This window comes from Opisthorchis viverrini, assembly GCF_000715545.1.
Source record: "Opisthorchis viverrini unplaced genomic scaffold opera_v5_84, whole genome shotgun sequence".
In the NCBI taxonomy this organism is placed as follows: Eukaryota; Metazoa; Platyhelminthes; class Trematoda; order Opisthorchiida; family Opisthorchiidae; genus Opisthorchis; species Opisthorchis viverrini.
The window spans coordinates 608905-632909 of record NW_008751741.1 but is presented as its reverse complement, the minus strand read 5'-3'; the positions used below and the strand labels follow the sequence as shown (position 1 = coordinate 632909).

The 24005-nt window shown below is 43.5% G+C and overlaps 1 protein-coding gene across 1 annotated transcript in view; it reads right to left on the bottom strand.

Moving 5' to 3' along the window:
- Positions 1–24005, bottom strand: part of T265_04864 (hypothetical protein) — a gene marked incomplete at both ends in the record, with an annotated part of 45930 nt that overhangs the window by 21043 nt on the left and 882 nt on the right. Inside the window, 2 exons of the mRNA XM_009169718.1 lie at positions 21205–22453; positions 23747–23960. Of these exons, the coding sequence (XP_009167982.1) occupies positions 21205–22453; positions 23747–23960 (1463 nt within the window). The remainder of the gene's footprint in view (positions 1–21204; positions 22454–23746; positions 23961–24005) is intronic.

Sequence of the window (24005 nt, the reverse complement as noted above, 5' to 3'; positions counted from 1 at the left end):
GAAGGTTAAGGCTGTTGATAGTTACCTCAAACAAGCATGGAAAAATTGGGGAACAAGTAGCGCTGGCTAGAAAGCGCCTCAAAATTCATAAGTACCATCAAAAGTGACAGTATATTTACTTTCATTGTGACCTCTGCCAATAGGGTAACAAGCGCCGCCAATTGTTAGATTGCAGTGCAAGGTATCAGGGTTCAACACCTCTGTTGCGGTGGATGGCACTGAACGACGCCTGAGATTTGGAACCGACACTTGTCAGCAGCTAACCCGGAATAGTTAGGAAGTAGAGGAAGCCAATGCACTATTCAGGATCGCTTGTTTCATTGCTGAGAAGCATCAAAGATGGAACAATCAAATATTTTCCAAATAAGGTCTTACTGTTCAGCTAAATAGTTGTATTTCACCTTCAATAATACATGGGCAATAATAGTAAGTGTCAGGAAGGTTAGATTCCTGCAACTAACCCCCAGAATGTCCGAAACCTACTGAGAACCTATGACTTTACCAAGATCTCTTTAGGCAAGCCGGCAAACGCCCAAGCCAGTTAATCAATCAATTGATTCATCAACACCTTGGATCGATGAAAGTGAAATTCGAATAGATCGAGATCCCTTGTAACTGTTGCTCTCGCTTGTTGTATTCTTTGTCGGCGAATCTTTTTCCGGCACTAAGACACTAGAGCAAGGACAGCAGAAAGCCATTTCGGTGCGTAGCTGCTGTGCAACTTGAAAGAAGCACAACGGCTGAGATACTTCCGGACCCTCCGTGCCTACACGGGAACAGTCAAAAACTAGAGGGAGAACAAGAAGCACAGAACCTCCGGTCTCGCGACCTAAGCCCTGACTTATTTCTACCAATGTTCGTAACCTGCCAGCAAACAGCCTCCTGACCAATTCGAAGCAGAAAATGGGCCTCTGTATATTCAACGACCCTCCTGTACAGCTCATATGAGTAAACTAATCTGGGACTGAGATAACATGAATATACGCTCAAGAGAACCAAAGTGAAGCGATTACAAATAACGGTCTTATCATAATTGAGATTAAATCTCTTAAACAACGCAACTGATATGAAAATGATCGATATACTGAACAAGTCACTGTAAATAACCCAGGAGCGCAGTACCGGAGATGCGGTAGGAATGCGTTTTTCACCGAAGCAATAAACCAAAATCGTGCACCACCCACACGTAGTTAGTTATCGTAAAGATGGCTGCCTCCCACCTAAACGCCCGTGTTACAGGCTACAATCGGCTCAGTTAGTCAAGCCCAGACAGGTGCATGCGACCTCACATGCACATAGTACAGGGGGCAAGTGACCAAGTTACCTTCACCACCTCCACTAAAAGTACAATGTTGCACGCATTTCATCAATTCGCTGAACTGCCGTACTAATGTGTAGGTATGGCTCGTGAGCCCTAGTAACCAAACTGAGAGGACGTTTGTGGTGCATGCGATACTGGCTGCATTGATAACTAGGGCCTCGACCATTCACCTCAGTCGCTTAAGTTCACAAGCTTGTGTTAGTCAGGCATTCGGAAGACGTGATAATAATCAAAGCCAATTTCTAGTGATTTTATATCCCTTTGTCGGGGCTTTTATTCGCTGACACTGCATCCTCAAGAGAAAACTGCATGTGCACCACAGTAGGTTAGTCGATCATACAGGCTTTTATATGCGACCCCGCGTCTCTTGTCTACTTAACTCAACCTCAGGTGGTAGCGCGTCTAAACCAGTCAGAGACAGAATTTTTTTAAAGTGAACATTTTTTAACTGCGGCGTCTTCGCAGCGGGAAACTAGCCCCAATTGCAAAATGTTCCGATTTAAAGAAAAAAGCCATTCGCGAAACACACACTGATTCGGTTTTGACGAGAAACTCGACTGAAATCCGACTGAATCTCTTGTTTATGATATTCTTCAACTGAATGTGCCATACAAAGTATTTTCCATTTCTGTTTGCTTTCAGTAAACTAATCTGGGACTGAGATAACATGAATATACGCTCAAGAGAACCAAAGTGAAGCGATTACAAATAACGGTCTTATCATAATTGAGATTAAATCTCTTAAACAACGCAACTGATATGAAAATGATCGATATACTGAACAAGTCACTGTAAATAACCCAGGAGCGCAGTACCGGAGATGCGGTAGGAATGCGTTTTTCACCGAAGCAATAAACCAAAATCGTGCACCACCCACACGTAGTTAGTTATCGTAAAGATGGCTGCCTCCCACCTAAACGCCCGTGTTACAGGCTACAATCGGCTCAGTTAGTCAAGCCCAGACAGGTGCATGCGACCTCACATGCACATAGTACAGGGGGCAAGTGACCAAGTTACCTTCACCACCTCCACTAAAAGTACAATGTTGCACGCATTTCATCAATTCGCTGAACTGCCGTACTAATGTGTAGGTATGGCTCGTGAGCCCTAGTAACCAAACTGAGAGGACGTTTGTGGTGCATGCGATACTGGCTGCATTGATAACTAGGGCCTCGACCATTCACCTCAGTCGCTTAAGTTCACAAGCTTGTGTTAGTCAGGCATTCGGAAGACGTGATAATAATCAAAGCCAATTTCTAGTGATTTTATATCCCTTTGTCGGGGCTTTTATTCGCTGACACTGCATCCTCAAGAGAAAACTGCATGTGCACCACAGTAGGTTAGTCGATCATACAGGCTTTTATATGCGACCCCGCGTCTCTTGTCTACTTAACTCAACCTCAGGTGGTAGCGCGTCTAAACCAGTCAGAGACAGAATTTTTTTAAAGTGAACATTTTTTAACTGCGGCGTCTTCGCAGCGGGAAACTAGCCCCAATTGCAAAATGTTCCGATTTAAAGAAAAAAGCCATTCGCGAAACACACACTGATTCGGTTTTGACGAGAAACTCGACTGAAATCCGACTGAATCTCTTGTTTATGATATTCTTCAACTGAATGTGCCATACAAAGTATTTTCCATTTCTGTTTGCTTTCTTCTGAATTCATCGCCTCCGATACCAGACACGAATTTTATACTGTGATCAAGTGACTTTCCACGTAGAAAATAAATTTCACAGAAACTTGGGGATTACGCCTACCTGATGAGCCCCAGGAAGGGTCGCTTGTGGGTTGTCAGTTTTCAGCAACTTTATGAGTAGCATTCCTCCACGGAAAAAGCTACTTGAAAAGACCGACAAACTGAAAGAAGTAGGGCATTATATCAGTTTTCTAGAAACTATTTCCAAAAATCAGTGCGCATTTTGAAGCGAGTGAACGATCACTATCGAGCAAACGGGCTTGGAACGAAAACAAACGGATTAAGGCGTGGTGACCTATGTAAGAGCTGTTAACCATATGGCCAGGATGTAGTTCCTTGGGGTGGACAACTCACTTCGATCTCAAGTAGATAAGAACCAAAAGTTTCCGGTGACCTGAAGAATATAGATAGTCACGATAGTTCGCATCAGATTCAATGCAACCTACCAGCTCATTAGCAGGCAGAATGAACGAACGCCATAAATCTTAGCTAAAACTGGGCATATTTGACAAATGGCGAGACGACAGTCTACGAAGGGCTGGAAGATCGGTGATCAGTCACAAAAACTTTGTTGTCTGCTGGTTAGATCGTTGGCAATTTTATTGCAAGCAAGTCAATCAACTACAAAACCAGAGCTATCCTCGCCTCCCTCAACATCAAGTATTGCTGTCGACAGGTCAGGCTGATTGATGTGGTAACCATATTACCCACATCTTTCAGTGGATTCGCACCTGGTGATCTGAACGGAACAAGCATGGATGGGATTACCATGTCTGCTCGGTAGAGTTGCTATCTTACAGTTCCGGGGAGTATGTTTATTGTTTCGTGTCCAACGGATGAATTCTGTAGATAATCGGTGATATTCTTTGTATGTTTGTATGTCTCACACATGTATGCAGATATGCAAAGTTTCGAGAACCGGTCGGAAATGTTTTTTGATCCTATCATAACCGAAGAAGACAATACCACAGTACTTCAGGTTCCAGAACGCGCTAGATTTAATCAAGTGACAGGAAATGCAGGGTGAGGAATGAAAATGTTGAAGGAATTTTTGCGCTATACCCATCTATACAACTCATGGGTGTGATCTATGTGTGACCTGGAATTTTCAAATGAACACTACTAGTTATAGTACAACGAGTGAACTAAAAAAATGAAGTGATACTATCGGTCCCCTGATTTTTACCTCTCATCCTCGAGTTGAGCCCAGTCCATTCACAGACTGGATGCGTTAGTTCGCAGTAGGGTGTTGTAATAACTATTGAATTCAGTCTACCTTTATAAATGCATTCTCGATTGGAATGCAGCACGTACAATCATGGAATTAACTGTGGAAAGGTCAAGTTTGATTCCCATTAACATCGACAATACAATAGGACAAAATCGCGGCGCTCAGCTGTCGTACAATCGTGAAAGAGAACATCTAGACGTGAAGCGGAAACAATGTAGGAAAGTTGGGGACCTGCCAAAAAGCTTTATGGGAAACGGCGTGGAATAGGGTACTCACAAATTGAGCACCAAGACATCATTTCAGAACACGTCATCAACATCTTTATAGGTCTCGCCCGACACAGCCCAAACGCATGAAGGTTCACAAAATTTTACTAGGCAGTTGGGTCTGGAAGCAACAGCATGCTAGTCACTGAAATCGGTTTCACGCAATATCCTGTGGGATTTCAAGCCACGCGCAAGGGAAAACACGTAGAGCGCAATCAGGAAGAAAAAGAGCCCGAAAGAAAACACTTTCCCTTCGCGCCTTAATATCACAGACTTTACTCCTACTTACTACTTGTCCCAATATTGAGATACACTAGTTCTTCTAGCACAGGAAAGATTCTTTATAGTATGCCGCACGTTGAAGTTCCAATTTCAGGAAAACAGGAACAGAGTAAGCCGCATTTAAGGAAAAATAAGTGGTCACTCCGGAGATCACCAAAAAACACTTGGGTGCAAAATTAAACACATTTTAGCCTGACACACAAATATTGTCCGTTCATAGAGCGACTACTTTCCTGTGAAGATAGTCATGGTCCAGAATATTGGCCAGGAATAAATGTTTTGTGAGTATGGCTATGGGCAACCTCTTGCAAAAAGCTATATCAGATACCCTACATGGAGCATAGAAAATGCTTGGCCACATGTAAGCCAACCACAGAGGCCTGACCCTAAGAAAGAAATTCAGAATCCTACAAATCAAATAGAGTTAACTATCACGAAATAAGTATCGTAAGAGCTGTGAGAAGGTAAGCACTCAGCATGAGCGCTCCCCTTCGACACCGAAAGTTCTGGGTACCACCAGTAATGAGGCAGAACACGGAAAACAAGAGCCTCAGTTTCGACTGAAGTTCATTAAAAGGACGTGGAGCGGTCGGTGATCTTTTGTTCACAGTTTCGGGCTGTTGATTATAGAGCTAGCGACTTCTCAAGATGATCCTTATGGCGTCCACGAAAGTTGGGATCGCGACCACCTACCGTCTGAAGGGATACCATGAGCTAGTTAAAGAAGTATTAGGTGCTTGTGGAAGTAAGGTATTCGCACAATACGAACGGAAGATGCACGAGGCTGTTAACCACTGGTATGCACACTAAGGGATGTCTTGCTTTCGTATGTGAAAATACCCCGCAATTAGTCTAATAATTTGTGAACTGACATAACCTTACCGGACTATTTTTACTTTAAATTATTGACTGAGGTACACCCGAACGAGTTCATCACATAATTCAATAGATTCGCCGAGACGAGACTGACGCGCATCTTTCTGCACTGCTTCCTAAATGCATCCGTCCTGCTCAGGGTCAACTATAACCACTAGCAATGTGGACCGAAGATGTGCTACTCGGTCATTCCAACAACGGTAGGAAATAGTCTGTGCTGAGCTGAGTCGATGAGTCTTAAGTGAACCTGCTGAGTATCCGTCATCTGGAGCCGCAGGACAACCCTTCACGATCACTCGTCGCAACCGGCATGTTGCGCATCTTGATGCTTTCAAATATACAGAACTTTTGCGCAAAGATCAATCTGCTTGACAAATACAAAATACCCGTCACACTAGTTTTATTTCGTCTCCATTGATGCGCAACATGACCATCAGGAACACTTCAGCAGCCTACAGTTGGATGTGCGGTGTAATATGACGATCTAGCATAAGCGTGTGCCAGTTGAGGAATGGAAAATTGTACCCTTTGCTGTGTTGTCAAAGTGCATCTGACATTGGGGGGGCTAAGTGCGCCCGAAATTCCCGAATTATGAATCCGTGCTACATTCCGACGAAGTGGTTAAGCTCCCCTATAGGAAGAGTTCAAAGACCAGACTGTGTGCAGTTGTGGGCGCACGATGGAGTTTTATTTCATTCATAAGCGGGGAATGTAACGTCAAGAGACCGGAAGGTATGGTGAAATTTGTGAGCGCCACAGAATAAAATGCTTTTTAGATAGCCAACTAGAATTCGGTAGAGGGCTTGGCAGGCGGCCAAAACTATGTAAGATCAATGAGATAATCGGCCGAAAACAAGCCTAATGAGAAGGCACATGCTTTGCATACAAAGTATCGCAAACCAAAAGTTGGCACCGATAAGAAGGTGACACACAAATCAGGTGATCTGCGCGCGGTGGGTTGACCTGGTAGAAGCAAACCAGTTTGACAGTGGTGCGTTTGAAATAAGCGACAGAATAAACTGCGCACAACTCTGGATCACTAGAATAAATAATGGATTCTATCAAAACACTCAGACCGAGGAACTAAGGCCTGCATAGCAATTCACTCAACAGAACCACTCTGAACAACTTCGACATTCCAAAGGTTAGCCGCAACTATGAACAGCGATATCACAAACAAAAGACTGGCGCCTGGCGGTACTATATCAATATCAACTGCGCGCGTCCCGTGGACAGCTTCTATATAAACAGAATGAACTGAGAATGGAGATCTAAAATCCAAAAGCAGGAACAGGAGCGAGGAAGAGTATGGAGCTAGTCCTAGTTACGTAGGTTGCAGTAGATTGCCATTACACAGACAGACCTAGTCATCAACACGTGATCGTCGGAACTTCAGGGGAGTTCACTAAACTGAGTCATAGGCCTCAATGGTAGCAAACTGTTTTCATCTCAACTTTGATGATCGGTTAACGTGAACGGAGATTTTTAGCTGATGGCGGAGCTGTTGCAGTTGTGCCAAACTGCACTCACGGGCTACCCTCATAAGGTAGTCGTTCGGTCGAATTCAGATTGTTGTTATATCCTACCATGATAGATGGCGAAATTAACTGGGTGATTTTTCTTTTTCGAGATATCCGTAAGGTTGTGAATTTTTTTTTGTTGAAAGCACCAGGCTTACAAGTCTTATTGTCCCGTCGCATAAAGTCAACCAAGAAAACATTTCATCGTAGTGGATAAAAAGTGATAAATAACCAGTACTATCCCGTTGATGTGGGTTTATGCGCATTGTCTCGCCCCCTCCCCCTCCCAATGGCCAGAATGTCTAGGAATGCTGATCTCTAAATGAGGTGAAGATTTGGGTGGAGTAAAGTGATCGAAGTAAACATAAGATTAACCTAGCGAATATACACTCATCTGCAAACTAATTTGGTTCTTTCGAGAGACTCACCTGGAACCCAACTGAATCTCTCGTTTATGATGTTCTCAGGCAACTGAATGTGCTGCACCAGGCCGCCTCATGTTTCAGTCGCTACGATATTTGAAATATCGCGATACATGTATATTTGTAATGTACATTCAAGTAGAACATAAGGTTGACGGAAACCCGGGGACTGCGCCTACCTGATGAGCTCCAAGAAGGGCGAAACCAGTCGTGGGCTGTCGACGGATTTTCAGCAACCTTATGAGTAGTACATTACAAGATTAACCTGTTTTACTAAAGATAACGACAGTGGTTGAGGCTTGTAAACTTTCAGCTGATCTACCGAAGCTTTATCGCTTCTATTTCCACCTGTCTACAAAAGATCAGTCTAATTCGGGAGATTGAGAGTAAGTTTTCATCGAGGTGTTTTGTCCGACGCATTGGAGATGGAGTTAACCTCAATTCTACATGGTATGAATGAAAAGAATACGTATGGGAGGTAAAGCACTCGTTTGGTAAGTGAGATTCGGGTGGTTCGGACGTTTTTATTTATGTTAAGTGTACTTAAGCTTCGAATTTTTAGACCAGTCAGTTTGCATTAGGGATTTTCAATCATTCGGATGCTGTCAAGTTTTGCCCGTTTTGGAAGGCCAATGAAGGGGTGGTATGTCAAGCAGGACTACGGGGTTTGACGTAAGGTTCACGTGTAAAACTGTGGCCAGTATAGTACCATTGGTAACACACGGGTACAGCATTCGTCCGGCAAGCTGAACTTCAGTAGGGGTGGTTGGTAACAGAGAGGTGGCTTCCAAGATTCCCTCGAAAATGGACCGTCTACTCAAGCGGAGCTTTGTACCTTGGGCTAGACGTCAAGGAAACATCATTATGTCAGCAACTTCCAAGTAAGTCCAAAGCTAAGTATACTAAGCAAAGTGGAACGCATCCCTAAGGCTGAGGACTGAGAAGTTATCTGGTGGGTTTCGTCACACCTACCAATAATTCGGCTTGTCCGTTCTGAATTCAACACCAAGGTGGGATTAAACTGCAAATCCATAAATTACCAGACAGTGAAAACTACGCGGAGTGGATGATAAGGTGTTTTGCGAAGTTGTTGCCACCGTGTTCAGTATACAAAATCCACAACCGCAGTTGTAAGGAGAATGGAACAAGTTCAGAATCGAAAGAAACAGTGACGTGCCACTGACCTACTGTAGATCACATGACTCACGCCAACAACAGAAATCGATTAAAAGTATCCGATAGGGTTAAACAGCAAAACGGCTTAAGGTTGACCATAAATGTGCGTTGGGTTAGATGCAAGACCATAGAACGAAATCAACAGTGATTTGGAGAACCGTGAGCGTAAATGTATCTAACGACATAAACAGGACGTAGCCTTTGACTGAAAAACAAATCGATCAGATGTGGAGTCTTTTTAGCACATGACCATCATACAGTCACAACGAAGCATTGCTGACTTTTCGCATTTTTAGATGGTCACAATGAATACCGGTGTGTTTTCATGATCATGTGTTGATTATAGTTAACAGATTTGCTCATCACTACACTGAAGAACTGAGGAATACGGGTGACAGCTCCTTGGATTGTCGCGCGAATCCTATATTGTTGACACATCGATGGCTTACGTATGCCCAAAAGATGATTGCTCCATTCGTGTGGCGTAAGATGTCAACGCAAGTGGTCAGACAGACAGACAGAGAGAGAGAGATGGAGAGAGCTCGACGCAAATGGTGGTAGCATACATCATGGACATGAATAGAACTAACATGTCTGTGAAATCGACATTGTGACGTCTGCCCCAGGTGTGGCCGACAAAAGTAAATAAAGGTCAAGCTGTCTCGAATGGAACTCTTCTCGAAAGAAAACGCACAATTGATTCGGAATGATCTGGACTACTAAGGCCCAGTCCGTCGGATCACGCACACCGTTTGATTGTTGGGACATTCAATAAGAATTGTTACCGGATTTAATGAGCTATGCGAATTGAAGGCATGAAAATGTTGATTAGCTCCATCTCCTAATCAAAACCTGGATGAAGTGCCACACTAAAGGCAAAGAATAAAGCATCCTTTCGACAAGTGCTCTCGTTTGCACGTCGTTTATAATTTTCTTCGACAGAATGCGATGCGCAAAGGCCACCTCATGTTTCAGTTGCTACAATATTTAGATATCGCAGTACATTTTCATAAAGGAAAGGACTCACAACGTTATCGAAGAGTCTTCAGCAACCTGAAAATAAAGTAACCTATTTACAATAATGCCAGCGTTCCACAAGAATTAGGTTTACGTTCACTCAGCAACAAGTTCAAATCACAAAATGTCATAAATTAGGTATGTACGTACGATTTCCTTTGTCAATCTAATAGTGAAATATGCTAGGCTTAACCGTGGGTTCGAGCATTCATAGTTTCGCCGCAGCGTATGCAAAAACCGCTTAGCTTTATGGAAATTTCTTGTAGCCTGAGTACGTGAATATCAAGTTCCAAGTGATGACGGTGGTGGTGAATACACATGAGTCATTTTGTTGGACACGTAACACCTTTGGGAAGAAAATGGCCCAACACTATCTTCCACATTGCCGCCCTACTGGTGAACGCTATCTTCACAGATATTCTAAATTCAGCCACTCCAAAGGTAATTTTGGATCATGTTCTTCGTTGAATTCTAAATGCCAGGTTTATTTCTCTCATAAATGTCAATTTTTACCAGGCAGGTGAGTTATTCACATGTATAGCCAAACACCCATGTAAATAGGAAGATTTCACAACGTTCGACTGAGCACGAGATAGTTCACTTATTGATGCATGAACTTACTGACCGGAAGGCCCGTAGCTCGAATTAAACCCCAGAATCTCGAGTGTTACTATCTAAGATTGGGTAACTTTACAGAACCTCAGTCCACGTGCTTTCTTCGGGTGGCATGGCAGCTAGGCAGTGAAAGGGTGTTACAACTGAACAATAATTCATTATTAGGCAACTGGTACTGTAACAAGCTGACTGGTCATTTTGATAAAAGGCTATATCAGAAATCTGCATTTCATAAGGATAAAAGTGCTTTAAACCATCATTTCTGCTCCTACGAGGTGGGGGTCACTTACAAAGGAGAGGCTGAAGGGCTTAGCGAGATAAGAGCCTTCAGATGTGAAGACAACCATGGTCAGAAACCGATTGTTGGTCCGATTCTTTTGATCTTTGAATCCTTACTGCTTCCTAATCTCTTGTTTCTGTCGCCAGCACTCACCTGAATTTAACATGCTATTATTGACGGATAAGTGTTCACGTGTGCGGGGACTCTAACACTGCTTTGGGTTCATCTTGGAAATTTCACCACAACGAATGGTGAAACAACCAAGGTAGGTCAAACAAACGAGTGACAGTCTGGGTGAAAAACTTTCATATAATAAGGTGACTGCACAGGCGGGCAGCTGGGACATTTGTCTCTTCGTGCAACTGAGTTCGACCTTGCCACCGTGTTGATTTGTTCGCTCGGCCGACGGTTTCTATGTCACGTCTGCTTATCTTATCAGTCTGCCGCTCTATTATCAAGCAGAACTACTAAAGCTGCAGTTGGGATGTGTTGTTGCTTTTTTCCACGCTGATGTACCTGTGAATGTCATAATTACAATTTTAGCTACAGATGATCATGAATAAAAAACGTAACAAACCGGGAGCCTTGAGCTTCATCAAGTACTCCTCAGCACAGAAGAACGATCACAACCATCAGATAAGATGGTTGTGAGCAAAATTATCACCTTTTATCCACATCTATTTTCTCTTTCTGGATCGCATATACAAAGCAAGTGAAATCAGTGGCTATTTATGAGCGAATTTGGTCCTAATTAGGACAACCAAATTTGAAGGGGCGGGATGATCTGACGTGATGTATCAAAAGGAAGGCACGGTGCGAAACAGTACATATATCACGTAAATGAAGTGCGTATAGTATGTGGATTCAACATTTAGACAACATTTATCATCCCTAGTCTTTTATTGGCCGGTATGTGTGTGATTCTGACGGAAGGAACCTTATACATTTCACAACCCCTCACACGGTGAAGCAGACTTGCCGTTTGGATGTCGGAGAAAATGAGCAAGCAAAACCTACACCAAAACTATACTTCGTGAACCATGATCACTTGAATGCTTGAAGTGAACCACAATAGAGTAGGTTGCAATATACTAATTTTGATATTTTTTGAAGGCAGTAAAATAAGAGGCAGTAATCTCTACAGGACTCTAAGAATATTATTGTTGAAGCTAAATTATTGTACCAGTGAGAGTAATTCGCGCGAATTTCATACAATTTCGGTACAATTTGAACACAACGTTGAGGAAAACTCGGGAACTGAGCCTACCTGATGAGCCCCAAAGAAGGGAGAAAACTGGCCGTGGACTGTCAGAGTTTTTAGTAACTTTTGAGTAGTGTTGCTTAGGGAAGATTTACTGCGGTATCTCGAATACTGTACCAACCAAAGCATAAGGCGGCCTGCGTGGAATGCATTCAATTAAACAATAGCATAAACGAAAGGTTCAGCTAGGAATCGCTCGTTAGGACCAAATTAATCTGCAAAAAGTGTAGTTCGTCGGTACGGATCTGTTTAGATAGCTGCTTCAAACACGGACAATTTATAGCTGTTTTAACTGTCTGTGCGCGACACCATCACCCTGCTCAGTCTTCACATAGTGCATCACATTACGCTTGAAAGAGAACAGGTAATGAAGATTCACTGCTTGCCAAGTTGAACTGTTCAGACCAAAATAGTAAAGGATAGGATGACTTCTAGATTTCACCGTATGTGTCTCGACCATCATCAGTCGTTTCGTGAGCAATGTAGGTGTCGTGACAAGCCTCCAAGCGCTCCATAACTACTACGTTACGTGTAAACAGTAGGAAGCTGGTCAGGCCCATCAAGCTCATGTAGTTCACTGAATATTTATAACACCCTTCCTTACTTGAGAGGTAGTTGGTACTGTGAATTCAACTGAAGTTCTTCCACTCAAAAAAATTAATGCCACAGTAAGGTTAGAGAAGGAGTGACCCGTCTGAAAAGTATTTCGATTTGTTCCTGTCAATAGTCAGTGTAAGGCGTCTGTAGATGTCAATTACTTGAAAATATGACAATTTGTACGCTAAGTTGGTGTTAATGTGAAACTCAACCGGGTTTCGCACTGAACTACATCGATGTTATGTCCTTCAGTTGAGTGTGTTCATCTGGGCCTATAGTGCCTGCCAAACAGCCAATTGCTGAACATTTCCGAGAGTGAATCTGAGTGGACAAACATCAACTCACGGTCATATCCACGCAAACACTTGTTTACTCAACTACGAACTTTGGTGCACCAGACTCCTGTCGGGACATACGCGGGAGCCACAGATACTACATGCCGCAGTTGTTCACATGACCGACCAACTGTAAAGAGTCTGCACTGATCGTAAATACGCGCTTTTTTAGCGGACGGACCAGATGGGACATTGATCAGAGTCCGATTTGAAAGACCACTGAACCGACCGGACAACTAAAAACGTTGGCTGTGGGTAACATTCTGGATCGTGATCCCCAAGTTCATGGTTATTTGAACAACCTTTTCAACTGATCTAGTAGTCAGAAGCGTTTCAGTGATTCCAGTGGGTGGCATGCAAAATGGCATAGAGTTTCACACAAGATTGGTCGAATCAGGTCGTTAGAGCTAATCAACAATCACCATGTGGGCAGAATGTCTTGAGTTGATTGAATAATAATGATAGTAACAGTGGTAATATTAGTAATATTGATAACAAACACACGTCCTTCTTGGGTACGTAGCTTCGAACTAGGTCACCGCAGTACAAATAAGATAATTCCAAATAAGGATAATACCATAAAGTCTTGTCTTCCTATAGCACCAAAATTTGAGAAACAGAGATTACAGAGATCTTTCCAGTAATGAAGTTCATCGATGTGAAAACTTTAAAACACACGGACATTGAGAGATGGACCCATTAATATGGTTGAAAAAGCATCACATGACTAATAAGCTTTGATGACTGAACTTGTGGATCGGACATGAGTGAAACTTCAAACGAAACCAACGACATGTGCTAACATCATGTGACACCGTGGGATGGATATAGCTCATCCAAACTCAAAAGCTACCTTATCAATTGATTAAATTAGATTGGGTTTCCAAAACAGGCACACCTAAGTTAAGCGAGCACCTTTTTGAAGTCCACAAAGATTAAACGTCGGCACAAAGGGTGACATTCAGCAGACTATTCAGGCATAGTGTGAAAGAAATCGGAAGGAATGAGAACTTTTTCACACCAGGGCTGAAAAGCAACACACCATGGTGAGACCGCTTGTAAACTTTTGGCCTAGATAGGCTAAGTTCGTAGGGATGATGTGACGTTTCACTCACGTTAAAAGCGAGATGTTATTGAGATCAAATCGCTGTATATCGTGAGCCGACAAATCCAGTACAACAGAGCGATAAACAGAAAAGCCCCGAAAAGGGGGAATTTCGCACACCTATCTATGCACGACGTGATATCAGCATCATGACGGCGTGCGCGGGAATTCAACGAATCAGCTTATTTCAACACACAACATAGGCATCATCGGTTCATTCAACGCCTAGATGCATCACGTCGCTTTTCGCATCTCACCACACATATACCCCAAATGACCATCAGTTTCCGAGGACGTCTAGACATGACATACTCCGTTTCTTGGCCTGTCAATATTGACCGACCGATGTGCGCAAGAAGACGGGTGAGTATGCACAAGCATGTGTGCGGTATAACTACAAAAAGATTTCTTAATAACCACTAACCATGCCATCAACATTTCCATCGGAAAATTTGAGGACAGAAATTTGAAAAGCAGGCTGTAAGTGACCAAGGAAAAACTGCCCTTGTTACCGGTTGCGTTCTAACTCGATGGCAGCGCCAGAACACAGTCAGATAAAGACGGTTTTGTACCATAATTGATTCGTTCAGGAAGTAGAGGACAGAACCATGGTCGCAAGCACATCCTGGTATTACAAACATCTCCGTAAGGATAAACTAGTTAAAATGAAACGGGTGAATTCTGGTCTAAAGGCCTCCGATTGGTAAACACTTGCAAGTTTCGGGAAGCTGTTGACAACCTAACAGGGTCTCGAACACAAAAAAACGATATCACTGTTGTTGGCAAAACAGCCAACCATGATAATACAAGAGCATGAAATCGCACAGTCAATTTTCGCTAGCATTGTTCGGCCGCTTGTGTCACATAAAAGGGCAAAAGGATGTCAGAAACTTGACAAAAACAATCCTTTAGCGAGTATTGTCAAAGGTTCACGCATCAATTTTACAAATTAACAGAGACTGTGTATGAAATCAATTTATGGTTTCGTTTAAATATCTTGGACCAAGATGTTAGGAAAAATCCCGATCTACATGGCGAAGGTTTTGACCAGCTGCAATTTTTATATGCTGGTGATCAAACGGCGGCCGCGCACGACGGATGCTGAAAACAATCGGCCACCGAGAATAGCGGATGCTGAGAGCACTCACAGCGAAACCGCCGTGTGCAGGATGGTTGGTGCTCAAAGGTCGGATCAAGGTGAATAGTACTAATCTTCAACAGCCCGGGCTGCTTTGAAGTCACATTGGGAACTGTCGTATAGTTTTCACAACATAGCCAATGACCAGTGAGTGTCGCCGAAAAAATAAGGGAGAAAAGCACAGAAATCGCAATGCCAGCGACAGTGTCATCAGCGGTTATGCATAAACCTGATGGTAGATTTACTCAAGGTAAACCCTATGATGTCTAGCTTTGATGGAATTGCTTAATAGATCGTCAACTGTGAGTAACTAGCAGTTGCTCCTCTGAGAAACATTCTTGTTTGGCGCTGGAGAGACGCGGGTGTCCAATCATGGTAAAATGCAAGGACAAGGTGCGTTTATTACGGAGTGGATCCGTGCTTCTGTGTCCTGCTCGTGGTTTTCTTGGACTCAACGTGGGCAAAAATGCGATGTACTCTACCTGAAATAGAACAACACTAATTATGTGGCAACCGGAAACGATTCGACAGCCTGCCATTGGTTTTGGCATTCTTGGGGCAACCAGGTAGGTTTAGACCCCGGGTTTTCATCACACTGACGCTCTTCTTCGGTACTCAGCTGCTAAATTAAGTTGATGTTACCGGAACACTCACCTGAATCCGGACTGAATGTCTCTTTTATGGCATTTGCAGATAAATATGCTGCATGAAAACTGCTTCATGTTCCAGTTGGTAAGGTATTTTTGACATAACATTACACNAACCGGAAACGATTCGACAGCCTGCCATTGGTTTTGGCATTCTTGGGGCAACCAGGTAGGTTTAGACCCCGGTTTTTCATCACACTGACGCTCTTCTTCGGTACTCAGCTGCTAAATTAAGTTGATGTTACCGGAACACTCACCTGAATCCGGACTGAATGTCTCTTTTATGGCATTTCCAGATAAATATGCTGCATGAAAACTGCTTCATGTTCCAGTTGGTAAGGTATTTTTGACATAACATTACACTGTGTGTGTGCGGAGACCTCTTTGACAGCCGACAATCGGTTCCCACCTTCTTAAGAATAAAAGGGTAAGCACGCTCCTTGAGTTTCTACGAATTTTACGTTCCAATTGAATCCATAATTGTATGCAACTGGTGGAATACACTCGTTAACAAGCTGTAATAAGTTGTAATGCTTTAACCAACAAGCTATTCAGGAGAAACTGGGATGCCATTTGCGTTTTCAAAACAGTGTTCGATTCCCAAAATATGATCTCCTTTTTGCAGTTCCACGATAGATTGCGAACCGAAACCTTCTGGTGATTTAGAGTCTTCATGATGTCTTTGTTAACCAGTTAAAGAAAGTTCGGGTGTGCTCACTACTAATCTGAAAGTATTGTCGTCCTTCTCCGCCATTGCACCATCGGTTCGTGAGTTCTAGATAGTTTATAAAAGCAAGTCATACAATCATTGTGCAAGGATGTCACGAAAAGGAGTAAGGACACGAAGAGTGCAAGACAGGGCAGTAAAACCTGTATCAGGGACCTCTATACAATCAGCACAGCAGTATGAGCGAGATCGAGACACTGACCAGCCTGTGCAATAGACCGACGGTCGCTGGCAGTATGTCAGAGGTGCACCTCCAAAGATTGAGATGAAGTCATTTTCATCGGTGGCGCATAAACAGTTTGCGGTTTCCTCCGGTCCCCGGAAGTACGTACTGAAGCTTTGGCAGGCCATCCCCGGACTTTGGTAAAAGCACAATCTACACAGGCTCTACCTGTCAACCACCCCAAAGTTTTTTATTGAGCCTATCTACACTTGTTGATACAGACTCGCATCACAATCAAATTCCACGACTAACTATAGAGCACTCCAAGCACTAATACAAGCTGTGTACTATCCATCTGCAAGGAAAACGACGACTATGGACAGAGTTTTCCGTCAAGAAAAAAGTTGGAGGACACGGAAATGGCTTAATTGGCCATCTCGTGTACGCACCCAAATTTAGGCAGCGTGAGTGGTAACGCTATATGAGAATCCGATGTGATGTAGTAAATATGTGGATCCACGTACAACCATCACGAGAGAGGGGGTCATATAGTTTGGAGGGCCTACAAAATAAGCTCACTTGTTGACAGTAATTGAGTAAGTAGACGTGTGCGCAGGGGTGATATATCACCGCCAGCGCTCCTAAACACGACAGACGACGCCAACAGCAGGCACATCCATAGAAGTCCATTTGAGGACCACTAGCTCATTTCACCTCACTGGGAGGGGGGCAATGGTCACCAGTAGTGGGGCACGAGAGTATTAACTCCACCAGCAAATTCCTTCAAATGGCCGTTATAATTGACCAAGCAAGAATGTGGGCAAACTTCCACCTCTTAAACTGAAAATGATAGATGTCCGATGGACTGCACATAAGGAAAATGCGGAAGGTCGGAGAAGAAATTTCAAACAAACTTCAAAATCTTCGGGTATTGAGAACCCGTTTCAGAGAGCAAATTAAAATGAAGCTTCTTCAGTTATACGTGTAGTCCTCGGCGCATCTTAGAAAACCAATTCCCAAATGACTGAGCAAATGCGAATCCGAGGTAGGGCTAGTTTAGTTTGTATTTATTGTGAGGAGTATAAGTGGCAGATTCGCCATGACTACGAGTAGGTTAGCTAGTAAATCTAAGAGGGTATACGGGATTAGTGGGTAATCTGTGGAAGATGATGGAAACTTGTTGAAAGACACCTAGTGTATTAAGAAATATACGTAACGACATAGCTGAAATGGTCTTTCCGTCATGTAAAGATGGATTGGCAGCCTGAAACCAAGATAAACGGGTCTATTGTGAATCTTTATAACGTTTAGTCAGTTGTCACGCAACCCGGGAGAGACAGGAACGCTCATGCAGTGGTTCTTAGGAAAGCCCTTTGAAGAAAGACTATCCAAAAAGACAGGTGCAAGTTGTTTGCTTCATCAGATTTATGTGGCACTTTATATACCTTAAAAAGTAGCACACCGAAACTATGGAGCCAGACATAATAAGTGGTAGTAAGTACCTTCGCAAAAAAGAAACATCATTTTATCGCAATTCTACCAACAGGATAAGCTTTCCCACTGATCCCTCATGAAGGGAAATCAAATTCCTGAGTGAATGACATTTTTCAAGTTTGAGGCCTGAATTGGGTTATGCACCTTATTGCAACCTGCCAGACCAACTACTTTCCGGAGCAATAGTTGAGCTGTAGACAATTTCCACCAATATTCCTCACATCAAAAGATGGATGAATTTCGGGTCGCTTTGTCATGATTTTCTCCAAGCCTAATTTCTCCAAACCCAATTTCTAAGGAGGAAAGAGAAATAAAACAACGTGCGACTACAGGGAATTGTTACAACCACTATCCCCGTTTTCTCGGCGTAGCCTTCAACAGTCACTTGTGCGGAAACTGGTTACGGTCAACCGCTGGTTGGTCGCTAATTTTGGAAGGGTACACACTTTACGCAAGACATGCTGTATCAGTCAGAGTCCATTTGAAAGGGCAAAATGGTAGTTGAATGCTCAAGCAGCACTTTGAGGAGCACCAACTGCTAAATTGTATGGGGGTATTATGGCTCACCAGTGGGTTGGGTTTTCGATCTTCTGTTGAATCAGTCGCCAAAAACTCTGTCTATTTACCAGAGTACAGTAGGGTAAAAATGACACTAACGTTCCGACATTCATCTGTTTTTACTTTTAGGAAATTAAGTAGCTTTTCCTTCTGTACAATTTTACAGATTCATTTAACGACGGTCCGAAATGTGAATGGATTGGTCCCATAGCAAAGTGCAACTTGTCGGATAAAGACCAAATGGCTACAATGGGGACGACATGAAGGCATACGGAAAAGTATTTTTCATAAAAGACCATCAACTGTAAACAAGAGTTGCTACAAAATTGGATCGCAGAGGAGCGCAATGTTCGAAAGGACTTTCGTGAGTGCTTTGTTATGGATACACAGCTGGTTTTGAAGACGAAGTATCAGCTAAGTAGTTCATACTATTAACCGCCAGTATAGCACACATCGGCTTCGAAAAGTTGCACAATAAAGGAATAACTAATAAATTCTACTTAAATCCTAGTCAATAAACAGCGGTTTATTCAACGGTTACGAAATTTCGGATTGAAGATAAATAAGGCCATTATTCCAGGTAGTTTGAAATTGTAAAACACATAACTCGCCAATCAACACTATCCCAAATGGTGAAAAAGAGCCCTATCAATATGCACAATTTCGTGCATCTCCAATGGCTAGTAAACTGTGACGGACACAAGATAGTAGTCTCTACTGCAAGTTTGGTCAATCGGTGGGTGTTCGGCCACAGAGTTCCCCTGTCAGCCGTCAGTGTAAAGATGGAAATTTATAGTACAGCCTATTTTCAAGTGGTATAACTTCGCACCTAAATTTCGACGGTTCTGCCCCATTGGCACTATTTTCAATTATCTACATGCATTCAGACACTCTGATAACAGGAATCTTTATGCACAATGTCCGGTAAAGAATGAATAGCTTTCGGCACAGTTGACGCCTACAATACTGATTTTGTCTATGATTAGGAAATGAGCCGAAAAAGCATGAAATTAATTAAACAAAGGCATATACTAGGGCTGCGGACAGTTCAAGTACATTTCCAGATGTTAGCTGATTATGTAAAAAGGCGTCTAAAAGTGCTTCGGGCAGCAACACAAAGGACGTTTAAATAACACAAACGACGAAATCCGAAACGGTTTTATCAGTATGTTTTAATCAGCGGAATTTTCTAGTGTGGGACTTTAGAGTGAGCACATTGTCACCTGGAACAGGCTAGCGGCTAAACCTTAAGCCAGGCATTGAATTGTCCCATCAGCTCACCAGTGACATATTCCTTTTCCTACCAGTAACTTTGAGTTTTGTTAATTTTAGTCATATAGTTGATACGGTTGTTGGCCCCTATGAACTGAGATGGTTAAACAAATCATCATGGAGAAGCACAGTTAGCATCGGATTTTTTCTGCCATTAAATCTACACAGTCCTCTCCGTCTGTGTATTACCGTACAGAGGTTGCAAACTTCACATTGCACATGATTTATTACCATATCGGTGGGACCTAACTAGTGCCCGACTACCAACGTGGTATCTGCATTTAAGCTGCTTGTAGTTTCCTTGGCATGGGGCACTGATATCATTCAACTCCAAGAAAAAAAAACTGAAATACGTTACCACAGGTAGCATGTTGACCATGAGTGTAAGTATGGTGTATTACCGCTCAAGTGGTTAGAACGCGAATCTATTGACCGTAAGTTCTGTCTGTCGAACCCGACTTCTGCATCTTGACTTCCCTTGTCTTGGCTTGAGCAACCTGGAACTGACCCAGCCCTCGTGCTCCCTTCAAGTGGCGTGGCAGCTAGGCACCGGAAGGGTCTTACAGCCGGATGACTTATATTTTTATTACTGCCTAAAACTGTGATAAAATCACAGACTGCCCTTCACAACGTCGAACATTTACTGTTATCGTCTGGGGTAGAAAAGGCAACTTGCCCAATAGAGTGGGGGGGACTGAATGACATGAGGTAAGTGTACAGTATACATCACGGGTCACCGGAGTTCTGAGTCCTTTAAGGCCAACAGTTTATCGCATGATAATCCACATCACATGCAAAAACTGTAGAGCCGAATGTCTCTGCGCCATTATCACCTACTTAGGGGCCAAATATATGACGCGGGCGCATTTTTGCGATTTGAAGAACCATCGGCTGTGGGATGGAGCCCAAAATTTGTGTTTGCACCGACGGGCCGCATAGCTACCTCAAAACGGATGACATCGTTGGCAACATTTTTAACGAGTTACAGTCTACTTGGTTTTGCTATCATTCATCCGTTTCAATGGGTTCCACGAAGAACATCGGAATTGAGATTCACAAATAAAACATAGAAAGTCCTAGGCTCTGCACAATTAAATTCACCTTACAGAATATTCAAATGGTTTCACTTTGGCATTTAAAAGGATTCTCTCAGCGAAGTATCAGACAAAAGGTAAACTTCCTATAAGTTCACTCAACCACATACCTCAACCATATGTGACTTGACAGCACCGTTCCCACAGGTGAGGTTTCCCAAAATGCCAAGAATGCATTGTGACAAAGCTAGCTGATCCCTGGAGTCACCAGCAGAAGCCGAAGTACTCGGTGGTCCTATGATACCAACATGTTGCAGCTGTAACAACAAATGACCGACGACGGACATTAACACACTGAGTTCAAGTTTGTCAACGGCAACATCTGACAGATTGCGCAGAGTCCACAGTGCGTTGGCAATGACTCGTAGCGACCCACAAACAAAACACCGGATGAGGAAACTCAGGGATTTATCTTCACTTAGAACTGAAAGCTTAGCAGGAAGCCATGCTGACATAACACGCATAAGCCTCGTTCCCGTCCACAGAAGCTTTTCGTAGTTAGTATCTTCAAGCAAGCTCAGAAGAAAGCGAACTCCACCGCCATCAAGAAACGCTCTTTTCGTTGCTTCATGTCCATAGGCTAGGATATGTAGACAATCAAATAATATGGCGAGGAATTTGGGATTAACCTGACCGTACTCTGGGGAACATTTTGTGCGCCCTGTAGAAGTACATTCAACAGTACAACGCCTTGCGGAAAACTTGAGCAGGTAAATGAGACGGTTTACGATATGCGAACCTCGAACCAGATCCCGTGAAGACTTTTGAACCAGCAAAATGTTATGGATGGTCGTGACGGTATAGTATAAAACCGAATCGATCGAACTTTCCAAAAAGTGAGACAATATTTCCAGACCCTCCCGGGTCAAAACAAATTCGACTCCGTCTTCAGTGTGTGAAAAATAGTGCAGGATTCCACTCAAAAAATGGAGAACCTCGATTCCATGCCGAGAACTCGAACGAACCACGACGAGTAGGTGAGTCAGAAGCTCAGGGCATGATTGCATCAGTATGTTGCTACAACCATTTCTGCACAAATGGAACAAATATGCGGAAGCGTTTGTGACGCACGTGCCCTCTGCTGTCAATAACAAGTAAACAGCTTGATTTACCAAGACACTTTGAGCCTCTAATGAAAACAGGACGTCGGTCGGGGTAGTCCAATATTCATCACCGGCATCGATTTCCAGCGGTGACCAACTGTTATCAGATCCTGTGGGAACACCAGAGCTAATTCCAGAGTCCAGTGTGTAAGACGAAGCACTCTCGCTAAAGCTGCTTGGTGAATGATTGAAATCCATTTCGAGCTCATCTTCTGAATCCGAAAATACTCGTCTCGGAACTTCCATTCCACCGGAACTGTAGAAGCAACAACCCAAAATCCTCCTTGAAATGAGCCCTAGGTCACAAATTATGACCTTCAGCGGTTTAAACAGGTCGGTTCAAAGAAGACGTTGACGGCTTCACCGATTGATACAGAGGATCGAGGCTTTGCCCAAGTTTCCCGGGTCGGTTTTGTTCTTGTCGGTCAGTGGCTGTCGTTCACCTGAAAGGCACAAGTGAAAAAAGGGTGTGGCACTGCTCTTTATGTTCTCAGTGCGGAGCAGTATGCTTGCCAGCGCGAGGATACGCATATATAAATGTCTAATGGTGCTTTAAAATGGGTTCTAGAAGGAGCGCGAATTCTCCGAACCTGGTGAATTAGCAACTTTTTGAGTGGCATTCTTATTGCATTTGCAGTAATTGCATAAATTAGACTGTGATGTGGTCGTCCGCCGTTCAGTAAGGATTATTTGGTCTGAACAAGAAGCAAGTTGGCGATATTCGCATAAGGCAGATGGGATTCAGAGATTCACGGATTGATACACAGGGTCGAAGCTTTTGCCCAAGTTTCTCGGGTCGGTTTTGTTCTTGTCGGTCAGTGGCTGTCGTTTACCTGAAAGGCACAAGTGTACCACTGGTACTTATAAACATGGCGTGGGGCAGTATGCTTGCCAGCGTGAGGATTCGCATAAAAAAGTGTCTAATAGTGCCTTAAATTGGGTTATAGAGGGAGCGTGAACAACCGTCAGAGGAAGGTCATTCCACGCGCCTACTACCCGAAATGAGAAAAAAATTTTCTAATGAATGTTTGTGCTCTGAAATTAAAAATTTTCTCACTATATGCCCACCGGGTGTTTGCTGCTTCAACGGTAAAAAAACTGCTTGTAAGTAAGAATTAGGTCCCCTCGGAGGCGACGGTACTCCAGGGGAAGGAGATCAAGCATCACGAGACGCGTTTCGTTGTCAACGGATTTGAGGCCGGTAACCATTCTCGTGGCGGCTCGCTGGAGACGCTCAATGAGGGTGACATCCTGGGTGCGCCCTGAGTGGAAAACTTGGTTGGCGTATTCCAGAGACGGCCTGACGTAGGTCTGATAGGGTATTTGGAAGTCCATGCGAGTAATACGGGAGAAGGTGCGTCGGATCATCCGTAAAATGGCGAATGCCGTTTGGGCCGATTTCTCATGGTACAGTGAGAAGGACAAGTTTGAGGAAACCCAGATGCCCAAATCCTTTCTTGCATGTATTCTCATGATGTTTTCTGGTCCTTTCTCGCCATGCATTACAAGGACATCCGCTGAGTCTCCTCTGAATGACATACTGACGCACTTTTCATCATTCAGAGGAAGGTGCCAGTCCAACGACCAATGCTCTGCAGCGTCTACACCCATTTGGAGGGCACTGGCACCGGAACTCCAGGCTTTCAAGTCGTCCGCAAAAAGTAAACATGGACTCGCAAGAACGTCTGGGAGGTCGTTGACGTAGATCAGAAACAGGAGTGGTCCCAAGACGGAGCCTTGAGGAACTCCAATGGAGACCGGCGCTGGAGAGGAATAGGTCGAGCCTATTCTCACTCGGAATGATCTGT